Source organism: Cydia fagiglandana, chromosome 14 (assembly GCF_963556715.1).
Source record: "Cydia fagiglandana chromosome 14, ilCydFagi1.1, whole genome shotgun sequence".
NCBI classification, from domain to species: Eukaryota; Metazoa; Arthropoda; class Insecta; order Lepidoptera; family Tortricidae; genus Cydia; species Cydia fagiglandana.
In genome coordinates this window covers 13,086,308-13,101,876 of record NC_085945.1, presented here as the reverse complement: position 1 = coordinate 13,101,876, position 15,569 = coordinate 13,086,308, and the positions used below count along the sequence as shown (strand labels likewise).

The 15,569-nt window shown below is 36.9% G+C and overlaps 1 protein-coding gene across 1 annotated transcript in view; it reads left to right on the top strand.

Moving 5' to 3' along the window:
* Positions 1-200: 200 nt before the first annotated feature.
* Positions 201-15,569, top strand: part of LOC134670769 (myotubularin-related protein 13) — an 86,107-nt gene continuing 70,738 nt past the window's right edge. Inside the window, exons 1-3 of the mRNA XM_063528582.1 lie at positions 201-713; positions 10,704-10,789; positions 11,328-11,483. Of these exons, the coding sequence (XP_063384652.1) occupies positions 659-713; positions 10,704-10,789; positions 11,328-11,483 (297 nt within the window). The 5' untranslated portion in view covers positions 201-658. The remainder of the gene's footprint in view (positions 714-10,703; positions 10,790-11,327; positions 11,484-15,569) is intronic.

The following is a 15,569-nucleotide window of genomic DNA, read 5'->3' as shown; positions in this document are numbered from 1 at the left end:
TGTTTCGTTCAAAAACAAAAAAAAAACTACTATTTTTATTAACATAGGAAAGAGTAATCTAGAAAATATTAATTTTATATTAGTAATGTATTAGTAATTCTTGATTTTTACATAAACATTTATTGAAAAAATTACTGAAAAATAATATGGGAGAAAAATAATAAAGCAAATGGCAACTTTTTGTAATTATTGGTAGTTATGGTAGTAAAAAAAAAACAGTTTTTTGGGTATGTCGGCCGAGTGAAGGTCTCTGACAAACAAAGTCCAAAAATAATACAAATTGTATTACAAACAGTGCGAATTTTTGGTCAAATAATACGTACATGTGCTGTTTATATTTGGAGTCTATTATTAAAATGCTAAACCGTTAACTCATATAAATGTCTAGTGTATAACCTCTCAATAAGCAATTAGCCTTTCTTATTGTAATAAAATTCCTTAGCTCGCGATAAATGAAAGTGTTGTTTACATTCCGTGAAGTGCATGGTATGCAGTTTGCGGCCGTTTTGGATGCAAGTCGCAAGAATAACGGGGCGAGTGTCCGCGAGTGAAAATGCAGGGGCAAGAGTTTGTGTGTTCAAAATGTGTGTAAATCAGTGTAATTTAATTACAAGGTGTTATTGTGGTGTTCTGTGCTGGATGTCGCGGTAGGATTGCCATGTCCCGGCTGGTCGACTACTTCGTGATTGTGGGATTCGACCACGAGAAAGAAAGTAAGTTGTTTTATCTCGCGCATCAACAGACGGTACTGAAGGTATTTCAGTTATGCCGTTATCTTATCAGACACTGTTGTGATTTGAATGAGGCGATTGTGATCGAATTTCTGACATTCTGATAGGAGAAGTTAGGTGTTCTGGCATATTATGTATTATTTGAGGTGTATTTGCTCTTAAAAATGTGTTAAATAGTTGATTATTTCATCATTAACCAACCTCCACCCCCAAGAACCCCTATCTCGATTGGGATGGAATCGAGTAACTTCCTAGTAACTACACCCTGAAAATATTTCTCTTGTTAGTTCATAATTATCAAGATACATATAATACATATAATAATAAAAATATTTAGTACTTCCTGTTATAGTTTTCCTTAAAGGACTGTGTTTGGCTCTGCAGAGAAATTCTAGACTTCTAGAGCATTAATTATTAAACAAATATAACTACTGTTAATTTGTTTATTTATATATTTTTAAACTTTATTGCACATACACAACATACAACAGGCGGACTTAATGCCCACTTGAATTAAATTTAAGGTCACCAATTTCACCTGAATAAACAATAATCATACTATTTAATTTGGTAATTTGGTAAATAACTATTATGCTGTTCTATGTATGGTTTTCTAAATCTGGTCTTTTTTAGGGTTCCGTACCCAAAGGGTAAAACGGGACCCTATTACTAAGACTTCGCTGTCCGTCCGTCCGTCCGTCCGTCTGTCTGTCCGTCCGTCCGTCTGTCACCAGGCTGTATCTCACGAACCGTGATAGCTAGATAGTTGAAAATTTCACAGATGATGTATTTCTGTTGCCGCTATAACAACAAATACTAAAAACAGAATAAAATAAAGATTTAAATGGGGCTCTCATACAACAAACGTGATTTTTGACCAAAGTTAAGAAACGTCGGGAGTGGTCAGTACTTGGATGGGTGACCGTTTTTTATTTTTTTGCTTTTTTTTGTTTCTTTTTTGCATTATGGTACGGAACCCTTCGTGCGCGAGTCCGACTCGCACTTGCCCGGTTTTTTTAAATTATATGTTTTTGTTAGCCTTATTTTGTTTCAATAATCTTTTGCTTAACCCTGCTACTACTTTTATAGAATATTCCTTTGTTATTAAATAGCGAGGCTTAGGTAAACAAATTGTTTGACATCTAATTCATCAATATTGGCTGTGAGTTTCTGATGTCTTCTACTGATGGGTAAAAAAATGTGTTAGCAATCTAACATATCTTCAGAGCTCATTAAGCATAAAAATAGTTTATTAAAAACGGTCCTACCAAAATGTCAAGAAACAACAAAGCTTGCTAATCTTGCTATATTCATCACTTGTCAACCCTATATCTTTGACAACTGGTATGGCCTAGTGGGTAGTGACCCTGCCTATGAAGATGAAGAAGATGGTCCTGAGTTCGAATCCTGGTAAGGGCATTTATTTGTATGATGATACAGATATTTGTTCCCGAGTCATGGTAGTTTTCTATGTATTTAATTTAAGTATATATATATATATTGTTGTCTAAGTATCCACAACACAAGCCTTCTTGAGCTTACTGTGGGGCTTAGTCAATTTGTGTAAAAAATGTCCTATAATATTTATTTATTTATTATTTATATCTTAAATTATGCTTGACTTCCTGACTGCACATGCCAGCCATGAATGTTTTTAACTGCCGCTGTTATCTCTTGCCATAAGTAGCCATGATCTATTTAATGACTGAGTCATCAAGTTCATTGAACTTCAGGGTCAGGGTGTTTCTATATGTGTGTGTGGACTGCTAATGTGTTTAGTTGATAGCTATTTAATTGCTGTGGTTACTACCTAGTCATTTGATTAAACTATAAGGACTGATTAGAAGTAAATACAGTAGAACCTCAATATTATCCCAACTAATTGAGTCTGAGACTAAACTGCAAAACGTAATTCAAGACCAAAAAAAGTAAGAAATGTTGCCACTTTTTTACTAGCGCGTCTTGTATTTATGTACAAATAAATAAATAAAAGTACTTTTTTAAATAGTAGGAGTAAAATTACTAATGAATAAATTATCTTAGCGTGATTATTTATCAAAAGGAATTTACTATTTTAGAAACAAATTATTGCAATGGCAACATTGTGTCTCTTTTTTTGGTCTTGAAATACGTTTTGCAGTATAGTTTGGATAATCAAAAGTTCCGATAGCCAAAATGTGGGTTTTTTGGGATGAGATCAAACAAAAACATCAACATTATAACTACATAAAAATTTCAAAAAATTGACATTACCTACATCTTACACGTTTTTATATTCTACTTGTTTATCGATTTATTAGTGCATACAAACTTCAAGCTCAAACGGGTCAAATATTAATATCAGTCAGCACCTCATATATACAGTATGAGGTGCTTGATATTTCATGCATTCAAAGGGCAGAAAGTCAGTGACCTTCCACATGCAAGCTACAACAACAACATACAAAGCTATTAAAAAAGTTTTTATAAAAGGCCTATTAAAATTGTAAAAAGTGTAACAATCTCACTTGTTGATATTACTTAACCCACTTAGGCCACTTAGCAACATGGTCTTAACTGTTAAACAACAGTGTGAACATGCTAAATACCTCCATTCATTAGCAAACAGGCTTTAGCATTATGTGCTGCCGGCATTGTTGATTAAACATTTTTGTTGGCTTATAAAGAGTTTGTTAGGTAGGTTTAAAATACAAACTTTTTGTTTTAGTTGGAAATCTATGGTTAAATTGGCATTTCATCAACATTATTTATTCAATACTTTTTTCATAAAAAAATTCAAGAGCTGACTTTCCAACGGTGTATCATTGGGTGTACATTCACCTGCAATAATATGTTACACAACGAAGGCCGCAATAATATCTGACACGATCTTATGTGTAGAGCCATAAGAGCGTGTCACATATTTTCGCGGCCTTCGCAGAGTAACATATTATTGCAGGTGACTGTACATATGTAAACTATAAACTGTGTACTCTGGAAATGCTCGGAATGTTAATTTGCATAAGTTAATTAAAAATAATGCAGACATAACTAATTAATTAAATTAAAGATAAGGGCCAAGTAAAAACTTTATTTATTTCATTATTGTATTCTCCTCACAAATAAGGAAGTAAGATAGTAGTCTATAAACATTATTATCTCTATGCTCGTACTTTCATAAATCACATTGATAATTAGATTTTGAACTTTGACTTTGTACTTATGCTGCAGCTGTGTTGCAGAGCAAACAATTACAGTTATACCACAGAAGAAATAATAGAACTAACATACAGAAAGGGCACTTCCTACAAACCCGAGGTTTGACAGCGGTTCAGGGTTGAATCATGCTATCCCTTTCTAATATCAGATGGTAATACCATTGGATGATGGTAGCATGACGTAGGAGGAAACGGGTTCATTCGAAGGGGGGGGTCAAAAATAGATGACGTAATTTATGGACAGCCCCTTATCTATTTCAATTTCTGTTTCCCAGCCGTGACTAGTGATATCTATTGTGGCCCAACTCGGCGATAGGTGAAAAAAAAAAATCATAACTCCGAAAATACGAAAAATCGCGGAACATACATGGGGGTGATTCAGATAGCCCTCTAGGTCCTCTACCTCCCAGCTTCAGTATATCACTACTTCTTGGGACACCTTGTATAATAGCCCCTATTGAAGTAATTATGACGCGAATGATATCACGCTCTCCTATGCATCTTATTGAATCGGCCTTGGGCCTACATGTTAATGCTCTTCTTGGTCTGATCTCATGCCGATACATATTTTTAGGTATTGCCTAATGTATGTATGCCTTGTGGGATACCTATTTTATTTATTTTTAATGCAGTATGTCCTCGTACCTATCGGAGGGAAGAAATGCACACAACGGTATCTAAACACAACGACAGTGTAGATATTTAATTCTTAGCGCTCTGTATAATACAATAGGTATGAACCTACTATGTAGTCAAATATTGACGTAATAACGTCTTAAAATCGAAGAACACCGGTAGCGACGGTAGCGTGCACGAAATGTCACGTTGCGCGTTATGGACAGATCTCCTCTCCATGGTAACGTTACGGCCACGTTTTCTTATGACGTTATCACGCAAAATTTTCGTCCGAAAACCAACTTTATATACAACCATATTTTTTTAGAGGATGTCTACAGTACAGTCACGAGAAAGGTTATTATAAACGTTAACAGTGTTCGAAAAATCACGCTTTACTCGACGGAACGGTGCTTCTCAAAGGCTTGCTTACATGAGGTTTTTTTTCCGTCAGTATCAGTATATGTATAGTAATGTGAACTCATATTATAGTGCCTGTACTATTTTTAAATAGGTTTTTGTCACACTTCCTGTTTGATTATTATTTGAATGCAAAACAGGAAACCCCGTTATTTTCTTATTATTCGCACCAAAAAGGAACTGCGTATCAATCAATTAATTTCCGTCTCCTTTGACTCTAGATAATTTTACGCACATTATATATTCATACATATTTACATAACATGTATATTAAAATTCTGGCGCACCTACTCCATAACTTAAACATAAGTGTATTTGGCCCACTTGCACCATTCCGCTAACCCGGGATTAATCAGTTAAACCGTTAACCTAATGTCAAATTGTACTGGTAACCATGGTAACGTCAGGTTTAACCGGTTAACCCCGGGTTAGTGGAATGGTGCAAGTGGGCTTTAATAGCTTATTTTGAATATACCTTCTCTTATCCTACCGTCTCCCGTCACAAGAAGCGGAAAATTCATATTTTCCATCCTCAGATTGTCTCAAAGCATTAGAGCTCCATTCATCGCACAAATGTAGGACGCTGCGAGGGTAACAGAAACCGAGTTTATAACCCAAATAAATAAGCTCTTTCATAACTCAACTTAATGGTCTCATGAATAGGGCTCACTTTTAAAGAACAACCGAAAATGGAAATGAGCAAAAGTTAGTCCCTATTCCTAGGAGTTTTTGTAAGACATTATTAATAATTTAGCGCCTTTTTTGGCTAACGCTACTTTATTGTTGTAGTATCGATGAACCTTAAAGCATTTTTAGCATCGGGCCAAAATCGTCTTAAGGCTTCTACGTTCGTTGCAACAAGTAGCATGCGATTTTACATAATTGCTGGCTAGTAAAGGCTACGAATTCAGTCCATCGACCAAGTGCGGCAATGTACTCGCGCAAATCACATGCGATTATCTGTGACGTTTGGAGAGGCCATTACATCATTCATTAGTGACAAATAAAGTTGATGTTGTAATATAATATGATTTATGAAAACATTACGAATATATGATTGTCTACAACTCTACACTGTAATCTGATAATTCGTAAACCTTATGGCAAAGACCTAAAGTTCATCGATGTTCAGAAGAGTGTACATACACTCAGTGTAGTTACTAACAATGTTAGTTGCAAATGACTCCATAACAATGCGGTCAAAGTTATTATGTGAAGTCGTTAAATCTAAACGCTCTCAATTGAAACTGTTATCACTGCACTCATTTATATTGTTGCCATCATTAAATTATCATAAATTATAGACGAGACGTGAGTTGACGACGTCGTGCGTTTTCCACTTCGTTGTGTAGTATTTTCATTAAGTGAAGAATTTGACGAGGTTCTGAAGCTATTTTATTGAAATTGTGCAATGAATGCTGATAAGAAAAATATTGTAAAATCAAACTATTATCTACTAATTTTGATTAATTTTTCACACTTATTGTAATAAAATGGCCACAATCAACACTACGTCGACCTCGACAACGTAACTGCACTGATGATTAAACAATTAAAACACACGTAAAATCTAAAGAGGACACCTTCACTTGAAAGTATCTGCCTGCTGTAAAAAATAATTTTAATGGGACCAAATTTCGTATTTTCATCTTCCTCACAACATAACTCCGTACCTAAATATACGAAGTGCGTAACCATTATCATTCCATCGCAACTCAGCTAGGCACGCGTGGAAAAACCAGCCAGGCCCTGTAATCAACGCCGCAATTGCCCCGGGCGTCCCCGGTGGGGCGCCACTCTCTGAAATAGGTCAAATATGCTGAGCTTATTAAATTGCCTATTTTCGGAGGCTGACGTTAAAAAGTTGTGTTTGCGCGGAGATGACAACTCGCGAAAAATGTTTGTAGCATATTTGCTTGCTGTAAATATTTTGGTGCTTGTTAAAACTATAGATGATACTTAAATATAAGTCTAAAGGTACCTTTATGGGGCCCGTCATGGATGCTTTTTTGTCGATTAAGGGATTTGCGTACTTGTAGGTAAAGGTATATCATCCTTCATTCGTAACTGTCTTGTCTTGTCAGAACGTCTTTGTAGGTACCTATGGAGATGGACCGCATTCTACCAAAAGGATATTTATGGTCGGCTGTTGATAAGGCCTAAAAATTCATTTACAAATCATTCTTATATAGGTATCAGCTGGAAACTTAACAGGTATTCTTTACAATAGAGCTAGGTATCGTTTTAAGATTGGGAAGAAGATTTAGAAATTAGAAGTAAATAGTTATCTACAAACTTTTAAGGAAAGGAAATGCTCCTTGACACTTTTGCCTACTAACAAAATTTATAACTTTAATGTTTACTTTACACCTATAAGGTTAGAGATTCCTTTTGCGAATAAGATGGAGAAACGGCATTTCGGGGAACCGCGAGATGCATAGAACAGGCCGCGCGGCCTTTAAACCTGATACCACCAGTTCACCTTCCAGTTATGCAACGAAACCAGACCGGCGCATACTCATGTCCAAATCGACGTATGCGCATTATAACATACATGGCATATACGCCGTTTTAACACGGTATTGTAAAGCTATACTTAGTCTAGCGTACTCTCAAGGATGCTGGAGTAACTTGAGTTTGCATACATGTGTGAAGTTGCATAGAAATGCAGGTGTAGGAATGGATAGGCAAAGCGGACAGTAAGGCATTACATATATTGGGAATGGCGAGGTTATTGACTCATGTTACGTAGTGTTGCCAACTTCATTACACACAATATTATTATGATGCCCTTTTTAGTGTAGACACATTTTCAATGCGGCCACTGGCCGGATGTTGCTACGGACTATAAGGAAGGAACGTTCACAAATGTATAAGTACAGCTCATATACATTATACCTATTCTAAAACGTAACTTTTGAAATACGAAAATAGGACCTTTCACGAATTATACCTTTATTTTTTTTGATTTTTTTTTTAACGTTGGGGAAATGCGTTTACGCATGCCACCTGGCCTGGGGGAACCAGGAGCGATGACGGACTAACCAGTATTAGGACTACTGTCTAAAACCACCAACGAATGCCAACTCCGCCTTGTAGCCGCAGGATCACTGTCAGCATTCGACAGCGTACGCCCCCGGCGGCCGGCCCTTCACGAATTATACCTAGAAGTAGATTACACGTAGCATATTACAATATTACGTACGTCTTCATTTTTCTATCTATTAGTCCTAACGTAGACTGTGGCTTGCCAAAATTTTACGCTTAATTTAAACGCGAATTGAAGCTCCTGAAAATTTTTAAAACCAAATAACTACGTTCAATGCTATGATAATGGAGTATAACTAGAAACTATACAAAAATACCCATTTACCGAAAGCAAAACTTGCCGGGTCCATGAACTGGCAACCAAAATCGCTAAACACTCCAAGTAGGGATTGCAACCCGGACTGGTTTTGAATCCGGTCGGATCCGGCCGGATTTTGGCCTCAATCCGGCGGATCCGGCCGGATCCGGCCGGATTGGTATTGCGGATAAAAAATTCATCAAGTCACGTATTTTATCATGTTTTTAGAGTTATATGCGAAGTTAAGGATATTTTTAATGGATTAATAAAACTGGTGTCTTAACAGGAGACCTAGGCTCTCCGAAACATGTCGCGCGAGTGACTAAAAACAAGTGAGTCTAAACCGTAAATTATTCAATGTTAGTATGTCTCACAACAGTTTAATTCGATGACGGCTGTTTTAAGTTTCAAAAATCAACGTTTTCAATACTTAACCACCAATAAAATCTTCTTTTTCTCTTAAAATATCTATAGCCCAACCCACATTTCCAACAAAAAGGTGCTCTCAATTCAACCATTTTAGTTTTAGCAAACAAAATCAATAAACGTGTATACCTATACAAGTACATTTAGTAGCATAATAATAACAAAATAACATAGTTATAAATAATAATAATATCATTGTCGCGAATAGCGAAGAGTTTCGACCAACACCTTGAGAGACTCTCGCTAGGTGGTTGGATCAAGGGACAGATGCAGAAGGCGGTGATCTTGGACACGGCGCGGATAGTCCGCCGGTTCCTCTCTCTGCAGCCCTGACCACCGGTAGCTATTGGGCCTTGCCCCGATGCTGGCGGCACCCTAGGTTAGGTTTTTTATAATGTGTTTATATGTATTTTTTATTGTTTTGTAAGTGTTTTTATATTTTACTTTTATATTCATATTATAAAAACCTAGCCTAAGAAGAATGATGAATAAAAAATAATAATAAATAAATATTATAGGACATTTTTACACAAATTGACTAAGCCCCACGGTAAGCTCAAGAAAGCTTGTGTTGTTGGTACTCAGACAACGATATATAATATACAAATACTTAAAATTAAATACATAGAAAGCAACCATGACTCAGGAACAAATATCTGTGCTCATCACACAAATAATTGTCCTTACCGGGATTCGAAAACCCAGGATCGCGGCTCCACAGGCAGGATCACTACCCACTGGCTAGGTCAGACCGGTCGTCAAAAGTTTCTCTATTTAATTTTATAAATATTTATTCATTATTATATTTTAAATGCAGGTAACACTTATTATAAGTGGGCTAAAATGGTTTGTACAAAATAAAACGAAAGAACATGTACATTAAATTACAATGTAACAACACAATAAATTGAATATAAACCAATCCAGTACTTACGGTGCACGGAAATCTCACGACACATATTTCGTCGGCTAGAAAACTGGCGTCAACTAACAAACAAGTTGTTGTGTTGCTGTTTGCGAGAGAAAATTCGAATACTGGCGAGAACTTTTAAATTGTAGCAGTGTTTTAAGCTGTAATTTTATATTTTAGCGCTTTGATTCACTTTACCGGATCCGGGACCGGATCCGGTGAATTTTGCCGGATCCGGTATCATGAAAAATGTGCCGGATCCGGCCGGATTACCGGATCCGCCGGACCGGATTGCAATCCCTAACTCCAAGCCCTAAAATACCACATAAGCTCTACTTACCACGAATATTAACCACAAAGCCTAAAACCGTATGAAACTCACTCGCATTACGCCTTTTCTCTGCTCAGTTCAATAAGCTACTATCTTAAATCCAAATAGTTGTAACTCTATTTGATTTTCATAGTTAAAAAGCCTTTTGTATTTCGAAAGTAAACGCCTAAAGCGCGTAATATGGTTAAATAACAAAGTGTCCGTTGTAGTACGTGACCAGGATACAGAATTGCGTCCTCGGCGACGCCGCGCTGTGAATTAATAAATACAGTATTTGCATACATTTCCGACCGCTGACGAGTTTTCTCGTAGGCTGGGATGGCGGTTTTCATTGGCACATTATATCCCTTTCAATTTCAAGTGCTTAATTTCTAATTGGCGATATGCGAAATTCCATTATATGTTAAACTTTACGATGATGATAAAAGTCGTAAAAAAATTACTCGTCGTTCTTACTAACATTATGGCTCTTACATATTTCTGTGATAAATTTACGTATAGTGAGTAATTTTCGCATATAGAAAAGTTACCATGTGATGTGACTCAATTTGTTTGATTCCTACTCACTGTTAAGTAAAGTTTCCATCAGGAAACGATATCACATGACATGAGTCACGTTTCCACATTTTGTTAGGAACTAATATTACTTACACCTTGTAACATATTGACAATGACAAAATGAGAATTGACAATGATATTAATGATACTGATTGTATGTTTGTCGCAGGAGGCGGGCTGAGCAGTGGCGTCATCCTACAACGCTTTCCAGAGATCAACTGGGACGACACTCCTTTCCACGAGGGGATAGAATGGGTGAGTTAATTATATTAATGAGTTATATATTAAATACATGATATTTCCAGTGTCTTTGTGAAGTGTAGAAAATAATTGGTTAATAGTCTTGTTGGTTAGTATAGCTGTTCTAGCTTCGAAAAATGTTATTGACATTTTGAACTCTATGAAGCTGAGCAGAATGAGAGTGGTTTCATTTTGTTTTACGTGAGATAATGCGAGTTTTTACTGAGAAACGACTCACGATGTTGATTTTGTTTCTAAATTAGCTTTATTTCTACGTTATTCGTTGACGCTTTTTTTCTAACCGTTTGAGAGCCCCTTTAGAATCCACAGTACCGGAAGTAACCGGAGATTCGCTATTCGGGGGACTACACACGATAGAGAATTCTGCTCTGTTAATAGTGACGAAATGTAAGGCTTCGATCATGAAACATTAGGTGGCTTGGACATTCGCTACGCTACTAGCGACAGTATTGCTGCTGTAGGCATAGCTACTCAGACCTTAATGTTTGCGGCTGACGATTTGACATTCAGAAATAAACTTGTGTCCCCACAGTTCTGCCAGCCACAAGGATGGGCGTTGTCGACGGAGCGGTCGGAGCCGCGCTTCTACGTGTCGGTGCTGACGGACGTGGACGCGAACCGGCACTACTGCGCGTGCCTCTGCTTCAACGAGACCGTCGCCATCACGCCCACCAAGCCCGCAGACGAGGTAACACACATCAACATAATACCGCGCTTCATGCCGGCTGTACACACTCGTCGAGAGGCTCTGCAATAAACATCGGAGAAGTGCAAGACGAGAAGGGAGCTATATGTACACACCGCTGTCTCGGGGTCTCTCGACGAGTGTGTCACTGTGAACTGGTACGAGGAGGAATTGTAGGAGAATTCGGTTCATTCGCAGCAGTTCGTTGCTTTGTCATAGCTTGCGCCAACTGTACGTATTTTACACGAGAGGCTCTGATGATGCTCTGCTCTTGTCTATTTGCCTTTCTATCGGTCGAATATGCAGGAGTGATAGACAGGCAGATAGCGAAAATTCGATAATCTGGTCAGGATCTCAGGATCATAAAATGTCTAAAGTTCTAAAGGGTCAGAGTAACGCGAAGATCTCTTAAGGATAAGATCGTATTCATTTTATCATCAAAGGATTTTCAAGTGCAACGAGGATGAAGCCTCCTGCGCGTTATTAAATTTATTGGATCCCAAAAACAGAGAGGACGATTCGACGATCTTCATCTTTTAAGATCTCAAGATGAGGGCTTCGTACACAGCAACGCTTAATAAGATGAAAATGTCAAGTAGTATTATATGTTTTCTGATGTGTAATCGTTTGATATCTACAAGAATTAGGTATAAGTGCGTTCACTTGCGTCATTTCAACTTCTCCACTGGTTTTCTCAAGTTTACAGCGAACAACATACGAACATAATTAACCGTGAAGTATGCAATAATGTGCATCACAATGGAGCTAGTGCGGAATATTTGGTAGCGAACTCGTTATAAAGCCGAGCGAGCACACCGATCCAATAAACTAAACACAGGCCAGGAATTTGTATATTAAAACTATACGCTGAACTCTGTAACGAGCCCCGGAATCTAGAGCATTACAAAGTTTGGAGTTAGGCTTACATTGATCTGTAGTAGGTATTAAATATACAGTAAGCTTTCAAGAGTTTCACTAACATTCCAAAAGCCCTTTGAGCGTCAAATTATATTATGCGAACTGTAACGCAGCCCTTTAGATCTTTAGCTCACAAAGGAAATGAGAAAATAACAATTAATTTATCGGGTCTTGAAGAATGGTTAGTCTTCGCTCTTTCTTCGGCCGTTTCGTTTGTGCCGGATAGTATTATTATTTCCGATCGTACTTTAACATGTCACTACAGGAAGTGATAAAATTAAATATTCAGATAGTTTTATTATTAGAATATGCCGTTATGTCTACGATAACTCAAGCACTTAATGCTTTACAAATATTATACAATTTCGCATTTCGTTTTCCTTCCTCAACTTTCAGCGTTCATTTTATAGTCAAGGTTCCTTAATTAATGGCATTGCCGTTTGTGCAAAAACATAAGACTAGGGGCAGGATTTATAGCCTTTCCTTTAGAATTTAGATACCTTTGTTAATTTTCTGGCATTTGATCGTTATTGTGTAGTCAGATTCACCTTTTAGACAATAACCTAGCCCTACATAATGAGTGACCGACTAACATTGTGCCGCCCACGCGGACGCTTCCGTCGGTAAGGACGTGTCCTCAAGGACGGTTCCACAATACCGTGATATATTGGACAATGTTAGTTTGATTTATGTAACAAATTCTGAGATAAGATATTGAAAAAGTAAGTGATAGCAGCTGCTCAGTTTTGTCATGTTAACGTTAGTTAAACGTTTTTTTTTTACTTCTGGAACACCAAAGGGGTTGCACGTGCCTAGCCGGCTTTTAAGAGTACGCTTTTTTCTTGAAGGTTTGAAGGTGCACGTTGTGTAAATATATGACACATTTAGTCGTGTGAGATATTTTGAGCTTTCCATATTGCAGATGACATCTGCATCTGCATGTACCTACAGCCAGTTTAATGATCACGTAAGATATGAAAAAGCATTTTCGAACACGTGCATGGTTCGGACACATCTGACCACACATTTAAACGGTTGGCCATGTCATGCCGTCATGCGGTTCATGAAACGGCCGGTTTTCATTTGTGAGTGATGTTACATGTCATAAAGTTTTATAGGCGATTATCGAAGTTTCTATAAACTACATATATAAGCGTTATGGTTTAGCCTGAGTTGCGGTTTTCCTTTCTCTGTAAGGTGCATTTGGCTAACTTTGAAAGCAGGGGGTTGACAATGGCACTTTCTATTGTAGCAACAAAAAATGTTGCTAAAGTGTGAAATGCTTCTGATTTATTTTGAAGCTGTAATGTAACAAAATGCAAGGCGTTGTGTGACTTATGCGTACTTATGTGTTAGTTTAGTTTAGACAATAGACAAAAGAGAGCGTTTATTCGAGGTAGAATAAAAGAAGAAAACAACACGTAACTTAATTTAACATAAAAGCCACGAAATGGTCCTTGAATTACCTTATTATTATGTCATCCAGTTTTAATTATGTTTCTACGTATGCGATAATGTGATAAAACTGATAATGTATTGATATCTATACTATCGTTACTCGTTATCCATATCCCAGTGAAATTACGTTTATTTTGCATCATATCAATTATAAACTTGAACAAAACCGCTAAAAAAAGTTATACAACTCCAATGAACCATATATCCAGTGATCGCCAACAATTCAACAAGAATTAAAGTCTTATTTCCCCTATAATCTCCCCGTGTATCTAAAATACATGCACTAAAATACACTTCCAAAAAAAGAAGTAACTTTTATGGTGTTCTTAAGGACATACGCCCTTTTGCCTACATTCGGAATGCAGGGGTCGTAAACATTTTCCCCTCAGCCCGTTCAGGAATCCTAATTCATGATTCAGAGTCACGGAATCCCTTATCTTGTGGGGTTCTGCATGACTGTTTCGTAAACTATGTTCACGATATTGTACGCACAGCAGTCAGTTGATAAGACATGTCATTATAGAAATGCAAGAAAAAGTTTCACTAAGTAGGAGATAAGAAATCAATTACCGTATTTTTTGTAATTGTGTGTTATTAAATCAGCAACATACCAATAGAAATACAAGAATGATCAGGACCTGTAAAATTTTACAACTACATATGTATAAGCTAAGTCCTAATGACACACTCATATAAAAGAAAAACCTGTATTTCTTCTGTAGGCACAACACAGTGTTTTTAAGACAAAAAGAATAAAAACCCTCATATGAAATATTTGACAATTGCTACTCTTATTTTTGTAGAAGTTGTATGTTTGTATCTTCATTCCTTCTCTTTGTATACTAATATAAGTATAACTATACCTAAACTATTATTTTATTCTAATGTATTTTACTGTTATCAGTATATATCAGAACCCTAGTGTAAATTTCAGTCGATAGCGTGACGTGCGTTCGCGTTTGCGTTATGTCTATTTTGTATGGGATTATGAACAGCGTGCCAAGCGGGACGTTTTGGAAACTCAAAATCCTATACGTACAGTGTACAGTTCAGTTCACATTCCCAAGCGAAGACAAAAGTTAGTCGCTATTTGACGTTTGTTTTGGACTTTTGGTGAATATATTAAAAATGTAAAACGGCAAAAAATAGAATAACAAGTACTGTTGACTGTAAGAAGTTAGATAATGTTCTAGCCGCGATCCGCGGTGGGGTGGGCAGCCAACCATGTCATTTTACCCCCTACGTTATAGTACCCCTGATTTCATTTACGTTTTCTTGTAATTTTTATTATGCATTCATATAGAGATATGGATGGACACTACCTGTTAAAAATACATACATTCGTAGCTATAGATACCAAAACCAAAGATAAAAGATACAAGACCACTTGCCTATGAGTGCCTATCAAGGCCTCGAGTGTACAGTACAGCTATTTTTTTTTGACATGATTTACGCTGTTTTGCCGCACCTGGGGCCAGTTACAGCAAAGTTAAAGACAAGTACATACCTACTTACACTTTTTCCGCCTTTGTACAAAAGTCTCATAATTTCATTAGTCTCTTGGTTTGAATATTTAATTCTTTACTTTAAGAAAACCAATAATCGATGTAACATTTTACTTCACTTTAATAAAAAGATTCCCCCACAGTCCTGTTCATACACGTGCACTACCAGGTGCATGACACATAATTAAATCATTATATGTATTAGATT